At 32.7% G+C, this 25017-nt stretch overlaps 2 protein-coding genes across 2 annotated transcripts; one reads left to right on the top strand and one right to left on the bottom strand.

Moving 5' to 3' along the window:
- Window positions 1-2198: 2198 nt before the first annotated feature.
- On the top strand, window positions 2199-7838 carry LOC100264088 (protein CANDIDATE G-PROTEIN COUPLED RECEPTOR 2). Its single transcript, XM_002269032.3, has 6 exons — window positions 2199-3001; window positions 5554-5745; window positions 6858-7020; window positions 7123-7225; window positions 7319-7400; window positions 7535-7838. The coding sequence occupies exons 1-6, from the start codon at window positions 2687-2689 to the stop codon at window positions 7610-7612; spliced, it is 933 nt and encodes a 310-aa protein (XP_002269068.1). The 5' UTR covers window positions 2199-2686; the 3' UTR covers window positions 7613-7838.
- Window positions 7839-8325: 487 nt separating this feature from the next.
- LOC100257302 (acyl carrier protein 1, chloroplastic-like) lies at window positions 8326-13259 on the bottom strand. Its single transcript, XM_002269140.4, has 4 exons — window positions 13077-13259; window positions 11468-11569; window positions 10451-10573; window positions 8326-8729 (listed from the first exon to the last, which is right to left on the bottom strand). The coding sequence occupies exons 1-4, from the start codon at window positions 13140-13142 to the stop codon at window positions 8601-8603; spliced, it is 420 nt and encodes a 139-aa protein (XP_002269176.1). The 5' UTR covers window positions 13143-13259; the 3' UTR covers window positions 8326-8600.
- Window positions 13260-25017: the final 11758 nt, after the last annotated feature.

Below are 25017 nucleotides of genomic sequence, written 5' to 3'. Positions count from 1 at the left end.
CAAAAAGCCAGTTATTTTTTTAACCCGCCCATTTTTTGGGCAAAATAGGCAAGTTAAAAAGGGGGGCAATGTAGGGACCCCTCCCTCTGGGAAACACGTGGCACGCACCTCACAGTGACACGCGACACGTGTTATCAGCCGGACCATCATCATCCAGATTCCCCTAAGGATACGCATGATGATGGTTCTCCTATCCGGACCGCCTCAAGGAAAGGCAAATGACGTTTCAGCTTCTTCTGTCCAAGGAAGAGCAAACGACGCTGACAGAGCATAGACATCCGGACAGCCTTCATAATGTATCCGCTCCACTATACAATCCGGATAATCAGCATGTGCCATCCGGATATAATCGTCCGGATCATCAATTAAAGTAAAGCAAGTCTTACACGCTATCACGACAACCAGCCATGACCCACGTCCCATCATCTACAGAATGAAAGGACGGGTTGAGGTGACAACAAGTCACTTCCCATGATCATTTTACATGATCACTTCCCACGATCTCTAGACAGCAGCATCACCTACCACGGTTTCTGACAACCGCCAGTAGGGGGGCGATGACCATGCTGCCTCCGAATGTCATCATGACAAACATAAAATATCTCCTCACCATTAAAGAGAGGAACAGTACCCCTGAAGTTGTATATATAAAGCCTTCAGACAAAGAAGAAGGTAATGATCCCTTGGTAACCTCTTGATACCTAGTAAAAGGCCAACTGATTTATATCTCTCTCTTACCATGGCTAACAACACCATCGGAGGGTGCGTCCGGACACCCTGTCCGGATGCCTTCTTGCAGGAATGACGACTGGATCAAGAACCTTTATGAGTTGAGATCACGCGTCCATCCATCTGGCAACTACGTGGATCATAAAAAACGCGAGGTACCAACAGTTCTATTTATAATTAAGTAAAAAAACAAACACCACATAAATTTTGGCCTTTCATTTTTTTGTTTGACCCTCATCACCCACACTCATTCAAACCTTAAAGACCACATTTCCTTTCTTTTCCTTAAACCCATTATAAACACTTTTTATGTTGTTAAGTAATAAGTTTTAAGTTAATAATTTAAATATAATTTAACTTAATCTTATTAAATAATAAATATCAAATCACAATATATATATATAGAGAGAGAGAAAGGTGACCATATATAAAAAAATTTAGAATAACTAAAATAGCCTAAATAAAACCTCACCTAATAGGAGATTAGAAGAAAAGAAAAAAAGAATTATTCTATATTTAATGAAAATTTTTGTTTATATATTAAAATTTTTTTTTCTCTTGTATATCTAGGCATGATTTGGGCAACTCGATAGAATCCAACTTGAACATATTCTGACATTCAAACCTAATTTGCAATTATTTTTTGTACTTATATTAGGCCTTGATTGAGTTTTTTTCTTTCCAACCAAAGGTCGGACAAACTTGATTAGAATTGGGTTATGTTAAGGACCTCGGGTTAAAAAGTTGGATGACTAGGATTTGTTAATTCATCTTGGGCTTGAACTTGCAATCCTACGTAACAAAGAAATTAAAGGTGGATAAGTTTCAAAATAATTTATATCAAATTTAAATTATCTTGTATACTTTAAGATAGGTTTCTTAAATATATTTCAATATGCAAAGGAGTATAATATAGGGAGAATTATCTTTTGGGGGTAGATGGAGACCTAAATTAACAAAAGGTCCATATAACTCTTCAAATTGAGTTGAAGGATATGAAATAGTAACGGACAAATATACATTTTAAGAACATATATAAAATATTTTATAAAGTTAAGTTAAATAATTTTTTTTCAATATTTTTTTTCAAAAATACTAAATTAAATAAAAGTAGTTTTCAAAAATATTAAATTAAATATTTTTTTTCAAAAATATTAAATTAAATTTTTTTTTAAATATTAAATTAAATAAAAGTATTTTAAAAAATATTAAATTACATAAAAGCATTTTTTAAAAATATTAAATTAAATAAAAAATATTAAATTAAATAAAAGTATTTTTCAAAAATATTAATTTTTTTTCTCAAAATCAACAAAGGGCATTTTTGGAAATACTGAAAGATGATATCCTTCAACTCAATTTTCATACTTTCATTGAGTTTTGAGCTCAATTTAAAGAGTTACATGGACCTTTTATTAATTTAGGGTCATCTACCCCAAAACATAATTCTCCCTATAATATAATATTTGGGCATGATGATAATGGCTTTAATAACAAAATTATGACGTGCCGCAACATATTTGTCACCACATTTCTCTCCATATGTTATCATCGAAACAAACTATCAAACACCTTTTCTCCACTTTAAGCCTCTTTCTCTCTCTCTCTGAATTTGCCTATAATTTTTTTTCGACAAGCCCTTCGGGTTAGGGTTAGGGTTAGGGCTAGGATTAGGGTTTCTACATATCCATCTGGTTTCTCGCTCTTTCTTCAACTTATTTCAAGGTTGGGTTAGGGTTTCCTTGCGTCGGGTTTCTTACGGATTTCCTAGGTTTTTTTTTTTCAACAAATCTGGGGTTAGGGTTTTGGTGGGTTCTTGAATTGTTGTGTGCGGTTCATGTTTGTGGCTGATTCTTATACCGAACGTGGGTTTAGGGTATCTATATCCGAAGTTGGTTTGAGATTTTATTGAATTCGGCTTTTGTGTGATGAGTTTGTAGCTGCTGGTTGGATCAGAATGAGATCTCTTGAAGGGGTTGCGGAGAGTCCGCTTTCGACGGTCTTGAATTTAACCTTGCAGGAAGAAAAGTATAATTTGACGCTAAAGGAGGGTAATTATGGTCCGAGATTCTACGGATGGCTCTTTGAGTGTCATGGATTTTGGCATAATGTTGCTTTGATTGTTCCGTCGGCTCTATTCGTGCTGTACTTGGGGTTTCAGGCAAGGAAGAGCTTCACGAAGCTCACACATGGGCGATCTTATATCATGATTTCTTATTATGGCTGTCTTTGGCTCGTTAGTTTGCTCAATCTCGCTTGGTGCTCCCTTCAGGTTTGTGTTTTCTGATTAGTTTGGTTGATAATTCGATTATGACTGGTTTGGTGGCTTGGAAAATGTGGGAAAAGAAAATAGTAGAAATAAGAAAGGATTTTAGCACAGAAATGTAAGGGAAGAAAAGGGGGAAAGAGCATTTCTTTCATTCAACTAGGACTGTGGGTTGAAAGCTCAAAAGTCACAAACTATTGAACACTGACAAAACTAATCTTGCTGAGGGGTGTAATATTCTGTGATTCTGCAGACATGCACATTTTGTCATACCAGTAAGACATGTTTCAGGCACATGCTTAGATTTTCTACTTTTCATAATTTGTAATAGCTCATTTGTTTTAGTAAGTGTGAATATATCTGAGTACGTCATTTATTGTAATTTTACATGTGGGCTAATTTTCTAGAGACAGGAAAGAAAAGAGAGAAAGAAAAACAAATAAAGAAAAAAGAAAGGTACGGACCAATCTACAAAAACTTTTGAATAAATGATACTTATATTTGGAGTGGGTTAGAGTGGGCTTAAGTGATGTGACTATGTCTATGGTAGACCCATTGGCTTGCTGTTATGCAAGGGAAGGGGCTATTGCTCTTGCCTTTCTCTTGTATTCCTTTTGTTCTTGCATTGGGTCCCTTGTATAAAATTTCCATGGACACATTACTGTAGGGAGCAAGCTATGTGTTCCTCTGGTAAGCCTTACAGCATATTTGAATTGATCAAACATCTTGAAACCATGCAGTGGGCTTCATCTGTGGATGCTTCAGCTCATTATATGCATTCCATTCTAAAATTAATGCAACTAAATATTAGGCTGTGCTGGTGGGATAGGACTGGACTTGATTTGGAACTTTGTTTATGTAGAATTTGGAAATCTTGCTTGGGTGGACTTGTTTCTATGGGTTGGAGTCAATGGAACTACATTCAATTCCAATCCATTGACATCCTGTATACACAATGGAAAACCAAAAGAATAAAAAAGCATGGAGCAATAGCAAGTTGTATTAATATGTAAAAGAAATGTCTGCAATTTGCTCAATCTCTGATGTATTCTTAAACATCCTTTGATCTGGTCTCCTTACCTGATTTAGATTCAAAGGCTGTACAAGCTTATGCTTGGGCATAATATCTGAAGGCCTTCTTTTGATCTTCTAAATTTATGAAGATTAAAGAATGTGTTTGATTGGGGATTTGTGAAGCTTGATCTCAGCATGCACCAATGACATATTTTCCCTAGTATTTTCTCATGGAGGGCAGATCTTTGGCTTGTGAGCAAAAGAATCTGCACGTAGATATTAAGTGCTCGTTGGTCTTCCATTGATGGGTGATAGATGCTTAGCTGTAAAAATATGTACAATGCTTGTAGAAGACCTTTTGCAATGAATAGGATCTCTATTTATAGACAAGGTTGGGATTCTTAATTTGGAATTCTTACATTTGAATTTGAACCCGTGTAGTTTTGTGCGCTTTTTGTGTTATTTTATACACCCTTCTCTTATTTATAAAAAAATAAAAATAAAATTGAATTCCAATGACTTGGAGAAAAAAATCCATCACTCACAAGATTATAGTGATCCATGTCTTGAACTGTCAAGCTGATCTATATACAGCAGAGCCCATACCAAATGTAAGTTTAACTTGTTGAATTTTTAAGATCCAATGAGAAGTCCTTTGAATTGATCATTGACTGACCTGATGTTGATTCAATGCTTGCCAAAATTTTGTTGTCTGCAATTGCATACTCAAAGCAATCAAGCTTTTGAGTTCGAATTGGGGCTTCAGGTTCCCATTCTAGAGCTTCAGCTCCAATTCGATGCAAATCAAACAAAACTTTAGGATAATAATCCCAGTCATATTTAAGGAACCCTCTTCCTCTCAGCTCTTTTTTAATTACGTAAAATCTTTTCTTATGTTATTCCAATACGATGCTCTCATTTTATGTAAATAATGTCAACCTTATAGGTGAGTACTGTTCATTCTCTTGGGTCTGTTATTGTTAGGGTAATTCTTTTGAAACTGCCCCTGCAGGAAAATACAGTAGCATTTGGATACACTTTATTTATTTATTTTAAATATAAACTCCTATACAAAATACAAATACCAAAAAGCAGAAATTTAAATTCTATAGGAATTGAACTTTTTATTTTTAAAAAGCAAAAAAAAAGAAATGTACCTAAACATCACCTAAATTATCCTTTTTTTTTTGTGTGTGAAAATTTCCATTTACCACACATAAAATGTTATCCTTAGTTTCAGGTTCAACTCTGCTGAGGCTTGCTTTATCACTCAGCTTGCAGGTGGTCAAGTGATCTGCAAGGATTGGTCTTGTGCCTCAATCCCTTGTGGAGGTGTAGGGATGGGGATAGCCTGTACTTAGTTCCTAATTTATGAAAATTGTCATATATGAAACCATTTGCTAGTTTCCATGTGTTATCTAAAATGCAGTTGGGATGCTAATGCCTGATGTTGATGACTGGAATTTCATCACTTCGTGGATTGGTTACAAGATTTAAGGCTTTCTAATAGTTGTTGCTTAATTGGACTTCCTCTATTGTTCCAGGCATGGGAATGCACTCCTGAGAAGGCAGTAGCATGGAATGTCTTATCGTTGTTTACAACTTCTGGGATGCTTTTTCTGGAAGTAAGCTTGGTGGCCTTTTTACTCCAAGGAAATTATGCAAGTGGATTGGAAGCTTTAACGCGAACTTTTGTTGTCTCAGGACTTATTATTGGTTTGGATCTACTCCTCAAGGTATTCTGTGCTTTTCTTAAACATTTCCATCCCTTTCTTGGCTGTTGGAAAATAAAGTTGGGGGAAAGTTTCCAAAAACTAGGATTTTGATTTGGTTTCTAAAAGTCAATTAGAATATTTTTAGTTTGAGTTAGTTGAACAAGAGTGATGGAAGACAATAACTTTTTCTTCATTTTTTTACTTGAGTTCTCTCTCTTTATGTAATTACTTCATCAACAAATTGATATTTAGTAATTGTTATTAGTAAATTTTGTTTTTTTTCCAAAGTAAAGATGGCTTCCATTAGCTTTCTGGTTTCATTGCCATTAAATTTGATCTTTGTCTTTTTCTTTTTAATGTCTGAAGCTCTTGATGGTGGCTTCATAATTGGGGATCTTAGTAGCTGTGTTTTTTGTGTAACTTGTACCAGCTACCATTACTATAATTGGTTTATATTGTAAATTGTGAGGATAAGCTCTCCTAATACCTGGCTTTAATGAGTCAATATCTTCCTGTCACAATACATTTATATGCTTGGTTGTTTGCTTTGTGTTGTTCACATGCTACCCTTTTTTTTCTGTAATTAGCTTATTCCCAACCCCACCTTTACTGTTGATGCGAAAATTGGCCTTCATACTCATGACAAAATGGAAGTTTGATTTAACCATATTTTAACCTTTTTAACTTACTAGTAGTGGCACATCTGATGCATAACTACTCTTTCTAAATCATTGATATGTTCATGATTTTGTATATGTGGTATGTCCGTTGATCTGTCTATGATATTAGGAATCTGACACGGAAGGAGCATGAGCTCCCTTCTCTGTGGCTGTACTGATGGCACACTACATTGTGAAGTGGGTAGATGGTGCCACTGTTGCACCCTTCTCACTAGAAGGGATATACGAATTCAGAAATATCAGATCTCAGAAATTCTAATTTTCTGTATGGGGACAAACTGTAGTTTAGTGGACCAACTTAAATGCTCCAGCATCCTCTGCAATTTTGAATCACACTTTCCCCCTTCTACAACATCTGTAATACAATTTTCTGTTCTCATGCCATGCTTTGTGACAACAAATCTAGAATATTTCCCCAATATTTTATAATGTAATGATACTGTTTCTTTTCAGGTCATTTACCTATTTGGATTTGGGGTCCCATTGTTTATTGACAACAATGATCAATCACATCGGGTGAAATGGGGCTTGTGGGTTGTCCACAAACTAGTGCTTACTGCTGTTTATGGCTTCATATTGTTCATGTACCACTCAAAATGGAGAGAGAGGTTACCTGGTGAGATTGTCTAATATATGCCTTGTCTTTGAAGTTGAATTTGCCTCATATTGAAGACCTAATCACTAAATTTAAGTCTGTTTCTTCTTTCCTTTGATGCAGCAAGACCTGCATTCTACAAATATATCACAATCATGTGCTGCTTGAATGCATTAGCATTGTTTGCTTGTGGGCTTACAGGAAATGGGGCTGGTTTTGGGTTCTGGTATTCCTCAATCTAGTTTTTCTATGAAGCAAAGAATTTCACTGGCATTTATTGAGTCGAGATACTAAATTTTTTCTTTAATTTTTTTTGCAGGTTATATGGTCTTACAATGATTTTCTACCATGCCTTTTATCTTCCCCTTCTATATATTACATTTCTAGCAGACTTTTTCCAGGTCATCGGATGTCCATCCCTTGCAAGTTCCTCTGTTATTTCTTTGAAATCTGTTTTGCCCCATTCCATGTAATACTCTATTTTATGATTGATTAGATTCGCTATAGGTTATGACTGGGTGTGCTGTGATGACAGGAGGAAGATTTGCATTTGGAGAATGTATACTACTCTGAGATGAAAGATGCCGGCTTCTTTGATGCTGATTGGGAGTGATGCAACTGCACTTTCTGAATCAGAAGATGGTCTCTGGTTTTTACACTGTATATAAAAGTAAATAAACAATAAGGCCCCATTGGACTTGGTGGTTTAAGAGAATTAAAAGAGGGTTTGATTAATGTTTCAATGACTTGGCTGTTTCTTATCATTTTACAAGAGCTGTTTTATAGCAAACTCTAAAGCGAACATGACTATATGGAAAGCGATTTAGAGTCTCTGTCAATTTATAGGCTATATATATATAGTATCAAGTGCATAATGGATTGAATGGATGAATTGCTGCCCTAAGTTTAGAAATCAGAAACATTTGAAAGTGAGGAAGCATCAGCATCAAGTGCTCAAATTTGTCCTTTTTCTTTCCCACTGCTGAAAATTGGTTGGCTGGTAGTTAAGAGGGAATTATTTTTTCTAATGCTCCCTTCTTTCCCTGTGCATGATGGGCTTGTTTGCTGAGTGCTGTTATCAGCATTTTTGCTTGCCTATTGAAAAAAGGAAAAGGGGTGAAAAGTTGGGTTAATGTTTTGCATGGTAAGTTGTTATACTGCTAATGGTAGTGTAACCAGATTGTAAGGTTGTGAAATAACATGCCTACGAGGCTGCAAGCTTGCAACCAAAACGGTGGCCCTTTAGGCATGCCTACAAACCCCCAATAAATAAGCAAGCATTTCAAATTGGTAAATAAAATTGCAGGAAATAGCTTGAACGAAGAATGTTCAAAATGTTGCAGATCGCACCATTCATATTGAACTGAATCTGGCAATGCTTAGTTTACTAAAATGAATACCCTAACCAAAGACACTCTATCATGCTAAGCTCTGGCTATAATGAAACCGAAAATCCAGGCATAACTTAAAAAGTACTGAAGAGCAACACACAAAAAGATGTAAGTTTGTAACAGGAATGCTTGAGATTCCACATGCAGAAGGCTACTAAGAGATGCCAGGTAAGGTTTAAAAACCTCCAGCTCTGGATTTCTCTGTTTCTTCTAAGCATCCTTCTTCTCAATGAGCTTCTCAATAAGATCTGCAGCATCCTGAACAGTTGCAATGCTCTGGGCACTCTCCTCTTCCACATTGATACCAAATTCCTCCTCTAGTCCCATCACGATCTCCACCTATATAACACATGGCATGACCATTGGGTTAAACAACAATTGGTAATAACTGACATTTAAAGATGGGTGAAAACATAATAATTTATGGTGAGATATAAGACCAAAAAGCAATTGGCCAATCAAGAATCAGAAACGAACATCAAACATAGCAAATCATGTTGCGAGAGCCAGAATCTACAGTGAGGGGGGTGGAGGGAGGGAGGGGGGGCGCAAAACAGGGAACGCTGATTAGATAGGATAAGCACTCTTGCAATAGAACATTTTTAAAATGAAGATTATAGAGTATATCTTGATATCCCACTAGAACAAAAACATCCATTTCTACTAGCATGGCATTTATGATTTCTGAAAGTTTTTTCAAAGGACAGTATAATGTGCATTTTGATTATACATACATACAAATACATATTTATATTCAAATGCACCAAACAAAAGGGATGCAACATTGTACACAAGGATGCATGTTAGGACAGCCAAAGGGGAAAAAATGGGACTCTACACTCCTTATAGAAAGCATTGGTAAAATCTAAGAAAGAGAGGAGCCTGTCAAGGCTCCACATGTGAAACAAAATGTTTATTTAAGTACCATGAGATATCCAAATGGTCAATCATAAATAAGGGCTCAAGCCCCCTCTAACTCAATATAACAGTATCCAAACCCATTTTGCTTTATCCAAAATCATATATCGACTAAGTAAGAAATAATAGGAAACCATGTTCTTTCTCAACCTTGCTCTCTGTTCTTTTTGGTCTTTTCATTGTAGTGCATTTCTGAAACCTTTTAATACTGAGGCAGGCACCTCCTTAACATGTAACTTACCTATAACCCAACTAATCACAACCATGTCTTTGACAAACAACAAATACCAAACACCAAAAGCCTTGAAATCACTTGTAATATAAGCACAGTTAGCTATACATTGATTGACAGGAAGCATATACAACTACACAGTGAAAATGTATCATGATTGGAAATTAAATTTTAATGTTAAAACTACCATTCTAACCTAAAAGTCTATAATCAACCAACAATGTATATATTAAGCCAACCAACAATTAGGCTAATATCCTAACATTTTTTCACATGTAGCAGCATCCTATCACACATGAAGGCTTTAATACCAAAATTAAACTACCATTTTAATCCAAAAGCTTAAGCTATTAGGTAGTTAGCTTCCGCTAAAAGCCTCAAGATATAACTCAACTAGTTCTCCACATTTCTGATAGCTCCATCACCTGCTGGAGCACATCCACACCAATGTGTTTAAATAACCTATAATATCCCTTTTGTAAGTCAATAAAGACCATATATGCATGCTCCTTCTCATGATATATGTCTATGAAGTCAATAAAGATCATTGCTTCCTTGAAGATCCACTAAACTGAAAATTTGAAATAGCACATATGTGCCAGCTGTTTCTAGAGAGAAGAAAGCCAAACTGTTTCAATGGTTAAGATATGCTATTTTGGAGGAGCAACAGAGTGAATTAGAAAATCCAGTCTTCTTATTTCTTCTTGACTGCCTTACATTGTTGCTTGAGAAAATCAAGAGGAAGCAATTGGCAGTATGAATTTGAAAATAGACATGGCAAAAAAACAGTGGGTAATACAATTCATTCAACCAGCCAGGGAAAGAACCATCATGGTTACATAAGGATGAATATTTCACAGAAAATAGCTCAAGGAAACAGTTAGGATACTTATGGATAATTGTCAAATACCGTATCAAGAGAATCGGCTCCAAGCGCTGCAAATTTTGATTCACCAGTAATTGCAGAGTCCTCTGGTAATGCAAGCTGTTTCTTGACAATGGCACACACCTTCTCCACTGTCTCTGGTTTCGCCTGCTCAAGGATATTGACATTCATATCATTGTTTAATCACAGAGACATAATACTTACTAGTGCATTTATCCTACTCGATGTAAGATGTACAAGACTATGAGAAAATGTAAACCTAATGCAAAGTCTCCTATCTGCTGATAAGACATGTAAAATATAACTAAATAAGCCATAGTTATTTACAAAGCCTGCCCCTATTTTCCTCACAGGTTGTTGAGGAGGCTTGGTGACTTGACGAAGATTAAAGACATAGATGTACTTCTTTTTATGCCTACCATATGCTCCCTATTTCAAGGGCACACCAATTTGATTATGATTGAACTAGCAGACTGTTAAAAGTTGCAAATACCTCTGTCCACTATCCCAAAAAATAGTATTATTGATAGTATAAACCTTCCAAAACATGCACTTTTGTTTAATTATGTCCATCTGAACGTGCTTCCACATCTCAAGAAAAGGACTACCAATTGATCCTGGGGTTGTTGGTTGCATGATACATCATGTAATGAAGTATTCTCTTTCCGATCTATCTATATATATAGCCTAGGGCCCATCTTGGACAAATTAGAACCTGTCTTATTTACCTCAAAATTAACCTAGTTCAACCAAATAAATATGCATTAGGCACCCGCACAAGTTTCCAAATGACAAATTAGAACCTGTCTTAATTACATGTTTTGCATCTCAGTTCCAAACATAGACCATTCCAAATGACTAAACTGTTAGTGGTAAAGAACATTGAATCAGAATATAAACATTCATGTCAACCAAATGCCAGTCAAATAGCATTTTTCAGTAAAACATTTTTACAGACTCAAAATTGGTGCCTTGTCATGGTTGTGTATTATATGCATAAAATAATAAAAATGTGAAGATACAATCAGTTAAAGAACCTACAGCACAAGAAACCCTTAAGCGCAGTGGCAGATGCTGTGATGTAAGCCTTCCCCCTCGATTAGAAAACGAAAGTGATTTCAGACTGGAGATACTGGTTGTTGCCTGCTCAAACATAAGAAACAGAAATCAATAATCAACACTAAATAAAAGAACAGAAGAAAGTATGTCACCTCTAGCACAAACATTCATTCCCCTATTAATTAGCAAACAAAAAACTAATATCCACAATATTCTTTCCCCTCAAAAGGAAAGAAGAAAACTTACAATATGAAACACATGATATGACCAAATGAAAATATAAGAAAGAAATAGGAATTAATGATAGCCCTCATCTAATCAAAGAAAAAAAAGTAATAGCAGTCTTCAAAGCTGCATTAACATGGACAAAAATTCTACATTTTAGAAAAAGAAATGACGTAGATCAATCCAATGTAGATTTGAAACTAGGGTTCCGAAATTAAGGTCTTCAAGTAGACTGGTGGTTATTTCATTGAAATTGAACATTACAGGTTGAGAATCTCTCAGAGTAAAGGCAACAGGCTGGCTTTAATGACATAACACATTTACATCATCCATGTGTTATTCAAAGTTCTGAAATATCATTCAACTATTTGGAGGAGACAGGAGGGGAGAAGGGGAGGAAGAAAGATGTAAATCAACCCATGAATAGGCTGAAAAAAAAAATGTAAAAGCTAAAAAATAAAAAATAAAGTAAAATAAACATTACATAAGATGCCCATGAATTACAAAGTCAATTAGAAGGTTAAGTAGTGCAACATGAATATCAAGAGTTATAATCAATTTTTATTGTCCCCTGAATTGCAAATACACTCAAAAGCTTTGCAAACAAGCAGAATCCAAGGTTAAAAAAATAAGGAATTAGAATTGAAGAATCCTGTGTATGTCTGAGAGAGGAACAGCATAGGGATAGCAAAGGCATCTCTAATTTCTTCCTCAAAATTCTTCTTAGAGAACTTGCTATTTCTCTTTTTTTTTTTAAGTCTTTCTAATGTAAAAAACCTTAATTGATTAAAATAATAACCTTTCTATCAAGTTGCAAACTTTAGGCCCAATACAAAATTGTATAAATGCACACATTAATAGACCCGTCTTCCCCCAACCTCACTAAAAAACATTAGAAGTTCTAAAAAGTGATTCGGTCCGTGGAAAAGAGATTTTAGTAGCCAAAAGCATGCTAAAGAGGGGCTAAGTCTTCTCTCTAGTCATTTGGAAATCCTTATGCTTAAGATTGAAAGCAACTGCGTCAATATGAAGTTCACAAACAAGCAGAATCTCGCATGCAATCATACACTTAAAACCAAAACAAATCTCCGGATTCAAATCCGATAGGCCCGAGAAGCACAAACAGCACATCCTCACAACATTATCACAGATTTCCAGCTAAAATGGAGAAGAAACTGTCCATGATTCAAAAAATCAGATCAATCTCTCCAATTAACAGAATAAAAAAACTAGGAAAACAAACGATTCGATCACTACGAGCTAGAGAAATATGAAATAACACAAGAATCACATCAATTCCAAAAACACCAGAAACAAAGACAGATCAAGAATCGAAACCATAAATCAGAGAGAGCAGGTGATATACAAGGCTTTGGCGGAGCAAACGAGGACGAGGCTGCACAGAGACAAATGTTCCTGCGAAAGCCGCCATGGATCTGACTGACAGAGAAATGTGGAGAGAGAAATAGGGAGGACGTGAAGAGTGTGCTTGAGATCGTGGAGTAGAGGGGTTTATATAGTGGTTATGCTGTGATATTGACAAGGATGCATTTCTTATTTATCCAAGGAAAAGGCGCCTTTTGAACACTTGTCCAATGAGAACAATGTGGCGAAGTACATGTGTCGGCCCTCTTGTCACTGGTGTATTTTAATGGGCTGGGGCCCAAATATTGGATTGTAAGTAGAAGTTGAAAGTTGATACAAGGCCCAATAGATAGCTTGGGTCACGAGAAAAAAAAAAAAAAGGAATAATAGCAAGATATATTTGAATTTATTTTTTTTGAAAAAATTAATAATATTTTTCGTAATAAATAAATTACTATTATTTCTTGTATCTTAAAATATAATAATTTAGCAAATGAAAATAATTTTTTTTTCGTCTAAAAAAATTCAAGGAAAAATGATGCTCAAATATTTTGTTTGATCAATTCTTGACTTGTTCTAAGAATTTATAAATATTTGAAGAAAATAACATCAACTTTTACGTTGCTTTTCCATGTTGAAAATTTTGAGAGGAAAAAAAAAAGTATAATAAAAGCAAAAATAAAAGAGAATATGGTAAAAGATAACACAATTCGAACTTATCAAATTAAGATTCAATTATTTGAAATCTTAAAATTTAAGATAAATATATGTTTGGTAAAGTTTTTATAAAGGTTAATACAAAATATTAGGAAAATAATACTTTAATTTCCTAAAATTGGTTAGTACTATGCTTTTAATTCCAAAAAATTATTTTTGGTAATTTCTAAAATTGTGTTTTAACTAACAAAAATTTTGGAATGTTTTTTTATAAAGTCCAATTGTATTTATCTTTAAATAATATTTGTTAGAATTAGGAAACTCTCTACAATTTTAGAAATGATTTATAAGACATAAATAGAGATATTTTATATAAAATAAGTGTAGACTTTTATGAATCTTAATAAAGTATGGTCGAAATTAAAGGTTGATCTTCCACTCTCAAACTTTTAAAATATTTAATGTATTTCTTCAATAAAGATTAAAAATTTCATTGCAAAACTTTAATACGAGTTTTGAAGCATCAATTAAGGGGAATAAGGTAAAACTATATACCATTTTTACATAATTAACGAATGATTTGGCAGTTAAGATTGATAACAGTTTTTCTTTGTTATATCTTGATGTTTATTTGTATGAGTGATTTTATTTATTTTTACATGAGAATGATTGCTCTCAATAAATAATTAATTCAAAGGAGCAAACCGAAAATTAGCAATAAAGTATTCATTTGAGATTAATTCGAATGCTACCTATTCATCCTTGGATAGTTTCATTATAATAAAATTTTAAAACTAGACATTAAATTTTTTTATGATCTTATCTTGATTTATAGTTAAAAAAGAAATAAAAAATAAAATTATCTTATGCGGGTAGTTTAGGGATTTGAGATGAGAATATAGGTGAGAATTGATAAAAATAAATCTAACTACAAATATGATCTTACGGTTGAAAATCATAGAGATTTATAATTTTAGGCATATATATATATATATATATATATATATATATATATATATATATATATATATATATTTATAAAGTAAACTCATCATTTCTCGGACTCCCTTTTCATAATGATTTTATATTTTTAAAAGGCAAATTTATTTTTTGTATTAAATTTGTATTTCAAAAAGACGGATTTTCCTTTTACCTTATAATATTTTACATTGAATTTGTATGTTCAAAAGACGAATTCATATTTTTTATCTTTTCAAAAAATAAGTTTTACTTGAAATTTAAGAGTATTGTGATTTTAGAATTAATTTTTTATGTTATGATTTTTTAAAAATACCACAGAAAACCCTCATTTGTATCAGGCTGGCAACAATTGGATGATAAGTTCTTTAATTTTGTGAATTTAATAATAGCATTACTAAATAAAAAATAAATAAATATATATATATATATATATATATTATTTTTGATATGACATTATGTAATTTTTATGACATAATAAAACAATAAAGGAATGAATTGAAGGTGGAGTGGAATCATTTGTCTAAAAATGTCATATTAAAATTATTCGCTGATAAACAATCTTTTTAATTGTGAGTATTTTTATATATTTTTTATTTTTTATGATGTAATATTTTGAATTGCTAATATAATTAAGGTTTTATCTTTTGATATTAATATATTATATTTTGATGTATTTAAAGAATATTTATGATATATTTTACATTTAAATTCATTAAAATAATAAATAATATTTAATATTTAAATTAATAAATAATTTCTATACAAGTAATTATTATTAGATTTATAAATATTGATTTGTTTTCTTAAAATTTATAACTAAAAAATATTTTAATTTTTTTTATGGGATTTAAGATATTTTATTTTTATATTAAGTATATTATTTAGATTTTTTTTTTCCTTCGATTTTTCATTTAGGTATTTGATACACCAAGTGGGTGTTTGGTAAACCAACTTAATGACTTAAAGTTACTTAATAACTCAATTTTAGTTATTAAATATATTAATTATATTTGATAAAACAACTTAATGATATAACTTAAAGTTAAAAATAATTTTAAGTAATAAAACAATTAATTTATTTTTAAATCCATATGTTACTTCTATCATCTCTTTTATTGCTTCACGACTCTCATTATTATTTGACTTCTTTGACTTTAATTATAATTTAACTTAAAGTTAACTAAAGTAATTAAGTAATAAATATTAAGTTTTATCAAATACTCTTAACTTAATACTTAAAGTAACTTAATAACTTAATTTAAATTATTAAGTAGATTAAATATAAAACAATTTTAAGTAACAAGTAAAAACAATTAACATATTTTTAAGTTCATATTTTTATTTTACCTTTTTACCCTTATCTATCCTAATTACCTTAATGATTTCCTTTACTACTCCACAACCTCCATTGTTACTCGACCTCATTTGCCCTAATTATAATTTATGAAGATAAATATATTAATTTGATGATTTAAAATAAGTTTTAAGTTAAATTTATCAAACAACTTTAATACTTAAAGTAAAAATTAAATAATAAAATTTAAGTTAATAATTTAAATATAATATCATTTAAAATCAACTTACGTAACCATATATATATCCCATTATTTAACCATATATATATCCCATTATTTAAGCTGATTGAGAGATTCTTCTCTTGTGATTAAATTATTTGCCTAGTCCTATTACCCATTTATCTAGTATTATGAGAAAACATCAATTTTATCCATAAAATAATATCATGATACAATAAATGAGATGTATTTTTCTAAATATATTCAATTTGTATATAGAAAATTTTAAAAAATAAAAAATTACAAGTTTTTAAATAATTTAAAAAAAAATTTCTTTCTATGGAATTTTTCTTCATAAAATTGTAGGCAAATTAAGTCATGTAATTCATAATTAATTATAATGGAACATGCAGTGGGTGGGTGTTGTGGGGTTGGAGGATGAGGATGTGATAGAAGTGTGCTAGTGATAGTGGAAAGGTTACCAAATCTATTAATCATACTCATAATAACTAAAATTATGCTAAAAATAAAAATAATACTAAGAGCTTGTTTGGCCATATGATTTAAAAATTATTTTTTATTTTTAAAAATAAAAACCTGTTTTTTAAAATTCCTAATATTGTTTGATTGTTGTTTTTTATAAATAATTTTTAAAAATAAAATGAAATAAAGAATAACAAGTAGGAATTATTTTTACATGTTTTTAAAAACAAAAGTAAAATATAGGCCTATTTGACTGTATTTTATGAAATTCTTGTTCTTTAATTTAAAAATGGTTTTTAAAAATAAATTTAAAAAAATATGTGTAGACTCCCATTTAGGCATGGGTCACTTTTTCTCTAATTGTTTTTGTAGATCACATTTTTAGTCAGGTGTCACTATCCCAACGGGCCACTTGTCACATCCTTAGTGGCCATAAGGAATCAACCTCGCTTTTTGAAGCTGCAGCAGGACTTTGACAAGTGGAGGAACTTTCTGGGAGGGGGACCCCCCCTCTCTGACCATGAATCCCGGCCAGATGGGACAGGCAGCCAGGAAGCTGAGGGCTTGATGTCGGCTGCAGCAGGCGTGCAGCAGCAGTGAGAGTGGTTGGGCAAGCCATGCTTGCTGACCGGTGAATAGAAGGGCAAAAAAGTGGCTTGCAGAGAAAAGACACCAAAGAAAGAAAGGGAGAGGGGTGACGACATTGTAGGAAGAAGGGGGGAGGAGGTTTTTCTGAAAGAGGGTTTTAAGGGAAAGAGTATTGGTGGAACTTGAAGAGGAAGCTAAGAACAGAGGAGCATAGAGTTGCTGGGGAGTCCAGGACACAGAGCTGAGAAGGGAGATCTCCAGGTATGACCATTTGTTTTTTGTATATTTTCCATTTTTTTTCAGACTGTCCAGGTCTGATTCTCAATGATTCTTCATTTCCGCTTGTTGGGTTGTTCTGTTTTGGTGATTATTGATTGAATATTGGAAGAGTTTGCTGTGTTTTATGCCCTATTCTGACGAGTATTTTTCCATCTTAACTCACTAGATGTTAGACCCATGGATGAAATGATGAAATGGGTCCGATATGCTGGTTAAAGTCTTCATGTTCTTCTTCTTGTTGCTATCCTGTTATCCCCTTGTTTTCTTTTCCTCCCTGAGTGCATACTCAAGGCTCTAAAGTCTCAGCTGCTTTCCGTGAAGCTTCAAAGCTCTTAACCTTGTGGCTAGAATCTGGGTTTTCAGTGATGATGAGAACAAGCCTTTTCAGTTTTCTCCAAGCTTTCACAGTCAGCAAACACCCGAGGTTGCATGTTACCAGGCATATTCGTCGGCTAGACGTGGAGGCACGTCTGCTGGTGGCCTGCCCATTGTGTTTATGTCCATGCACATGTCTTTACTCTGCATGACCCCTATCTCTATTCTCATGCAAGCGCGTCCCACCTTCTCCGGATGTCTCACATCCGGAAATCTTGTCCGGCCGAAGTCCCGCATTCTCCGGATGTATCACATCCGGAATTCTGTCCGGCCAAAGTCCCACCTTCTCTAGATGCCTCACATCCGGAATTCTGTCCGCTGACGTTCCACCTTCTCCGGATGTCTCACATCCGGAAATCTTGTTCAGCCAAAGTCCCGCATTCTCCGAATGTATCACATCCGGAATCCTGTCCGGCCAAAGTCCCACCTTCTCCGGATGCCTCACATCCGGAATTCTGTCCGCTGACATCCCGCCTTCTCTGGATGTCTCACATCCGGAATCCTATCCGGCCGAAGTCCCACCTTCTCCGGACGTCTCACATCCGACGCCTGACGCCGGATGGGAGAGGGGGGCGATTCAACTTCTCTCGTCAGACATGTCCGGATCCTCGTTTTATAACTTCTTTTTTTAAACCATTTCAAAGCATCCTATCTTTCATCCTTAGAGTTTTTAAGATCACCTAAGAGTCCCATTTCCAATAAAATTTTGTTGTCATCTTTCTTTTTGGCAAGCAATTTTCACAACTCTTCTGTTTTTTAAAATGTTTTAAAATAAGCATAGATTCAATCCCGTAATTTTGAATAATGGAGTTTATAGAATTAAATCATGCAAAAATAAACGGGCTTTGGTGGGGGCCCCACATAAGTGACTTTATAATTGATTGATTGACTTGGTTATCATACATGATTTATTTATCCTGCTCTCTGACATGTATGCTATTATTCCTTAATTGTGCACTAACCTCTCTCTTGATAGCGCACAGTGGCTCGTTGCCGAGGTGCGTACCTACTTTCACTTTGATAATTGTCTAAGCATATCTTGATTCTCACGTGTGCATGATTTATTCTGGGTACTCATTGATTTACTCGTCCGTTGCCATGATTGCTTTATTTTATTAGTAAAGACCCGACTTTAGGGGCTTAGAGGGGTGCTACGGTCTTTACCGTACCTTCCCAATGAGTAACCTGACCTCCGAACCCGATTCGGTTTTTCACAGACCACCTTTTCCAAAACAAGGAGTCACACTTAAGGTTTTTCTTTCTTATTTTGTTTACCCTTTTAAAAATAAAACAAAAATAAGTGGCGACTCCAAGTCATTTTCTTAATTAAATAAAATCAATTTTTCAAATAAAAATCGAGCTCGCCATCGAGTGGGAAACGCATTGAGCCGAAATGCGAGGTCCACAATATGACTAAACGGATCCTAATTTATTAAAATGTTTTTCCACAAAACTTGATAATTAAATATTTTAATTTTATAAAAATGAAAAAAATCAAGGTTATACTTTATGAATGGATATGACTTTGGGATGCTTATGGCAAATTTCTCCTTTTTTTTTTCTTACATTTCTTTGAATTAAAAATAGTTATCTTTATTATAACATTTGGTGTTAAAAATTAATATAAAAAATTACTTAAAAATTAATATAAATTCATATAATTATTTTTAAATTTATACAAAACTAAAATCTAATTATAAAAAAATAAGTTAAAATAATTTGTTTATTTTTGTTTATTTTCATTCCCTCTAATAATATATCACTATACAAAAAAGGTGTCTTACTGAAACTATGTATTTAGATCACATTATTCACGTGTCAATCATTTTTTCTTTTTTTTTGCTCACATTTTTTTTTCAAATAAGTTTTTATTTATTTATTCATATTTTGATTATATTTTTATTTTATATTTGAGTTTGTTCAACATCCTCAACACATCCAACAATTCCCACTTGCTCCAATATAATTTAAAATTTTCTTTCCAAGCTTATGAGTGTGATTGAGCAAGGCAAATTGGCTTGGTTGCCTAAGCCATGGAGCAAGTAGTAGTCCAAAATAGACTGGCAGTTGAGGCAAAATTCAGAGAAGTGATTTTCATCAACATGGTCCACCCCTTTAATTTCATGCTCGCCTCTATTAAATTCTCAACCAACTGGTTGGTTGGTTTCATTTCACTTTCCTTAGATCAATAGTTCTGCTTCTACTAGTAGCCATAGAATATGACAGCCTTTCTTTGGTGCCTTTGATTCATCCATGTGGGGGAAAATTCTTATGTGCCCAAGAAAATTTGTGTTGTTCTAAAGAAAGCCCATGCACCTATAGTTTTTCTTTGAAAATACTATTTCTTAAATAAAGTTGTTGCATAAAATGTCCCTATAGTTTTTGAAGCAGTTCAATTCACTTTTGTGAGTCATATATATTATCATGACCTAATTTTTGTAAGCCAAAAATTTAGTGTTCAATTGTAGCAACATAAAAATATAAAAACCTAATTTTAATAAGTTAGTTAGAAATTTCATTGTTTATTCATATGCTTTTTACGTTCCAAATTTCTGTGAATAGTCGGGACATTGACATTGAGAAATATCCAAAAAAACATTATGGGAATTGGTTTGATTCTATTTTGAGGGAATAGGAAAATTTTTCAATTTTTTTTTAAAGCACAAAAAATGTTAACAATTTTTTGTTTGAAAGTTAATACATTGTGTAATGATTTTTTTTCTAGATTTTTATTTAAATAGATCATTTGAAATAACATACAAATTTTATTTAAGTGAGATTTTTATTTTGAATAATGGTATATGCACTACTATTTTTTCTATTATTTCTATCATCCATTTATATAAAAGTGGATAATTGAATGTAATAAAAACTAAAGAATAAATTATTTATTAAATAAAAAATATTTTAGGATTTAATCTTTAACCATAACTTAGAGTGTGTTTAACAGTAATTTTAGGAAATATTTATAATATTTTTAACATTTAATTGATAAAAAATTTTAAATGTTATAAATGTTAGAAACACTTCCTAAAATTACTACTAAACAGGCTTTTAGATTATATTTGACAGTGATTTTAGGAAGCGTTTTTAATTTAAAAAGTTTTTTTTTAAAAAAAAAAAATGTGTTTGACAAAATTCAAAAAATTAATTTAAAAATCTGAAAAAAAAAATCACTTATTGTTGTAAAATTATAAAGTGAAAGAAGAAGAAAACAAGAAAGAGAAATCATAATGTAGGAAGAGAATAGAATGCACGAGAAAACTTTATTGAAATTCATTAAGGGTCTCTCCCTTTTATAGGGAGTTACACAAGATATTTATGGATGATCATCCACAAGTTACCATAGAGGTACATAATCTCATATTTTATAACACTCCCCCTTGGATGATCATAAGAATATGCCTCATTAAAATCTTACTAGGAAAAACCTTATGGGAAAAACCCTAGTGAAGGAAAAAGAGTATAATATTCTTTTGGATTAATATAACTGCCTCGTTAAAAGCCTTGCCAGTAAAATCCAATGGGACAAAACCTGGATGAAGGAAAAAAAAAAAGAGTGCAGTATATCCATTTTATCATTCTCACCCTTATGTAAACATGATTATGATTTCTTCAACATTTCAAATGGTAGATCTCTCAATCTTCGTATTCCAAAGTCATACCTTAACTTTTTCAATGTGGTCGAAGGTAACACCTTTGTGAATAGATCTGCTAGATTATTGAATGACCGAATCTGTTGAACATTGGTCTCACATTTCTTTTGGAGCTCATGAGTATAGAAGAATTTATGGGAAATATGCTTAGTTTTGTCGCCTTTTATGAATCTTCCTTTAATTTGTGCAATACAAACAACATTATCTTCATGTAACTTGGTTGCATTGCCTCTGATGGAAGGTAGTCCGCATGTTTCTTGAATATGTTGGATCATTGACGTTAGCCATACACATTCACGACTTGCTTCATGAATTGCAAGAATTTCTTTATATGGATCTGAAAGATATTCTGCATCTGCATATCCAAGCAATTGTTGCTTTGATTCCCTTGAGTAAAATAGACCCACACTAGTAATTCCGCAAAGATAACGCAATATATGTTTGATACCATTCCAATGTCTTCGAGTTGGAGCGGAACTATATCTTGCTAATAAATTGACATAAAAAGCAATGTTTGGACGTATACAATTAACAAGATACATAAGTGCACCAATAGCACTAAGATATGATACTTCAGGACCAAGTAATTCTTCATCATTTTTCGCAAGGACGAAATGAGTTCTTTTTCACATCAAGTAATCAGACAACCATTGGAGAACTTAAAGGATGCGTTTCATCCATATAAAAACGCTTCAAAACTTTCTTAATGTATGTTGATTGATGTACTAAAACTCCATTTGGAAAATGCTCGATCTGCAAATCGAGACAGAATTTTGTTTTTCCAAGAACTTTCATCTCAAATTCATTTCCCAAGTAATTTGTTATTCTTGTGAGCTCTTCAGGAGTTCCAACAAGATTTAAGTCATCAACATACATTACAATAATTGCAAATTTGGTTTCTGATTTCTTAATGAAGATGCATGGGCATATAGGGTTATTCATATGTCCTTCTTTTAGCAAGTATTCGTTAAGGCGATTGTACCACATGTGTCCAAATTGCTTTAATTCATACAAGGATCATTGTAACTTGATTGAGTACATGCTACGAGGCTTTTTACTATTTGCTTCAAGCAATTTAAATCCTTTCAGGGATTTTCATGTATATAGCATTATCCATGGATCCATATAAATATACTGTAATAACATTCATGAGACGCATATCTAGTCTTTTTGGGACTGCCAAACTAATTAAGAAATTATATGTGATTGCGTCCATGACGGGAGAGAGTGTTTCCTCATAGTCAATACCAAGTTTTTGCGAGAAACCTTGTGCTACTAATCGCACTCTATATCTTATGATCTCATTATTTTCATTGTGTTTTCGTACAAATACCCATTTGTACCCAACAGGCTTTACATCTTTAGGTGTTTGGACTACAAGTCAAAAAACTTCTCATTTTGTTAATGAGTTTAACTTTGCTTATATAACTTCTTTCCATTTTGGCCAATTATTTCTATGTCGGCATTCTTCCAAATTTCGTGATTCAGGATCTTCATCATTTCTTATGATATCGAAGGCCACTTGGAAAGTGAAAATATTGTTAATAATAATATTATTTTGATCCCATTTTCCTCCCGTGCATACATAACTTACTGAGATTTCACAAATTTTCAGGTACCTATGCCTCTTCAAGGGCTTCTTGTTCAATATATGTGCCTCTTTAGGAGCTTCTTGTATTATTTGTGCCTCTTCTAGGACTATAGATTTATCAATTTTAAACCGATCAGTCATTTTGATGGTTTCTTTTAGAGTGCCAAGTTTTTATTGGGTTCTCTTCTTTCGGGGAGTTACATCCTTTGAGCCGACATGTCTACCACGCTTTAGGTATATCTTAGATTAATTTGTTAATTGTTCTATAGGGACATCAATCTGTGCTGGAGTATTTGCAGCCGGCATATATGACTTTGTCACTTTCTTTATATCAATGAATGCATCTTGTAATTGATTTGCAAGATTTTGTAAATGAATGATCCTTTGAACTTCTAGTTCACATTGATTTGTATGAGGATCAAGATGAGTCAAAGTCAATGCATTCCAAATAATTTCACAACTTTCTTCTGGAACTGGCTCTTCTCCTCCTAACGGTGGGAAAATTGTCTCATTAAAATGATAATCTGCACAACATGTCATTCTATCTTTTAAGTATATAGGTAGACTAGTCACTAAATAAAAACTTCTGGTTTTATAATGTACATCCATATGACCTTTTACCCCGGGGGACCAAGTTGGTCTTATAAGATTCTTCTGGATCTATCATCGTATAAAAATGTCATTCACATGGAATCAAATACTACTAGTGACATAGTATAAGCTCTTCTGGAGCTTTTAATTAGGTTTCTATCACCTTATATAGTATTAACATTGTTTGTCATCAATGTTGTGCAATTAATGAGACAAGAGTTTCATCAAAGTAACAAATCATAAGACATTGTCATAAAGACTTCACTTTTATAGAATTGAATAAATATTATCATAGAGAAATAGTTAAAATCAATGAAAAAAATATTAGTCATCAATTATAACTTAACTTAATAATTTGTGTAAAAGCAATTAGAGCATATATAACACAATAAAACAAATATGAAAATATAATTTAAAGTTATATATTTCATAAGTATCTCACACATTTGATTTTATAAGTATGGAGAAATTTATACATGAAAAAACTAGAAAGTATTTCAATAATCAAACTAATTGTAGTGATGGATTAAGGTATGAGAGAGATCCATATATCTTCAAGTATAAATAAAGAAAAGAATTTAAATGATAAATAATAAAATGTGAAATAAACTATAAAATATGAACAATAAACAATGTGTTCAAATATGATAACAAAATAAACTTATTTGCAAATATTTAAATAAAAACATAACATTTAATCATAACAAACATTTCCATCACCAATTAGATGGTCAATTTTCCCATTAGGATCCGAAACATCTAAATGGGTTAGATCCACTTGGCCATCACTATCAATAAAGTTCATTTCAACTTCCTTTCCTTTTATTGATGCTTGGTAAAGGTCAACCAAATGTTTGGGCGTACGATAGGTACACGACTAATGTCTCTTCATACTACATGTATAACAATTATTCTCATGGTTCTTAGGAGGTTTATCTTATAAACACTTCCCATTTTCTTGTTTTACCTCAGTATTATTCCACTTCTGGTGGTGTAATAAGACTTTCATTTTCTAAGAATTTGGTGAATTATTACTATAAGAACCATGGTATAGGGGATATCAGTGTTTTTGTACGATCCTGCAGGGATGCTTGATTTCCTTCTTTGATCATAGCTCCAAGATTCATTGACAATTTTGTTTTAAATAACTTCTGGTTATACAAGAGAATTAGAAATTGTATGCATAGCTTCTAGCTATGAAACTATTGTTAATAAAAATTGTTTTCT

Source organism: Vitis vinifera, chromosome 14 (assembly GCF_030704535.1).
Source record: "Vitis vinifera cultivar Pinot Noir 40024 chromosome 14, ASM3070453v1".
NCBI classification, from domain to species: domain Eukaryota; kingdom Viridiplantae; phylum Streptophyta; class Magnoliopsida; order Vitales; family Vitaceae; genus Vitis; species Vitis vinifera.
The sequence above is the reverse complement of the archived record's forward strand: the minus strand, read 5'-3'. Positions and strand labels throughout refer to the sequence as shown.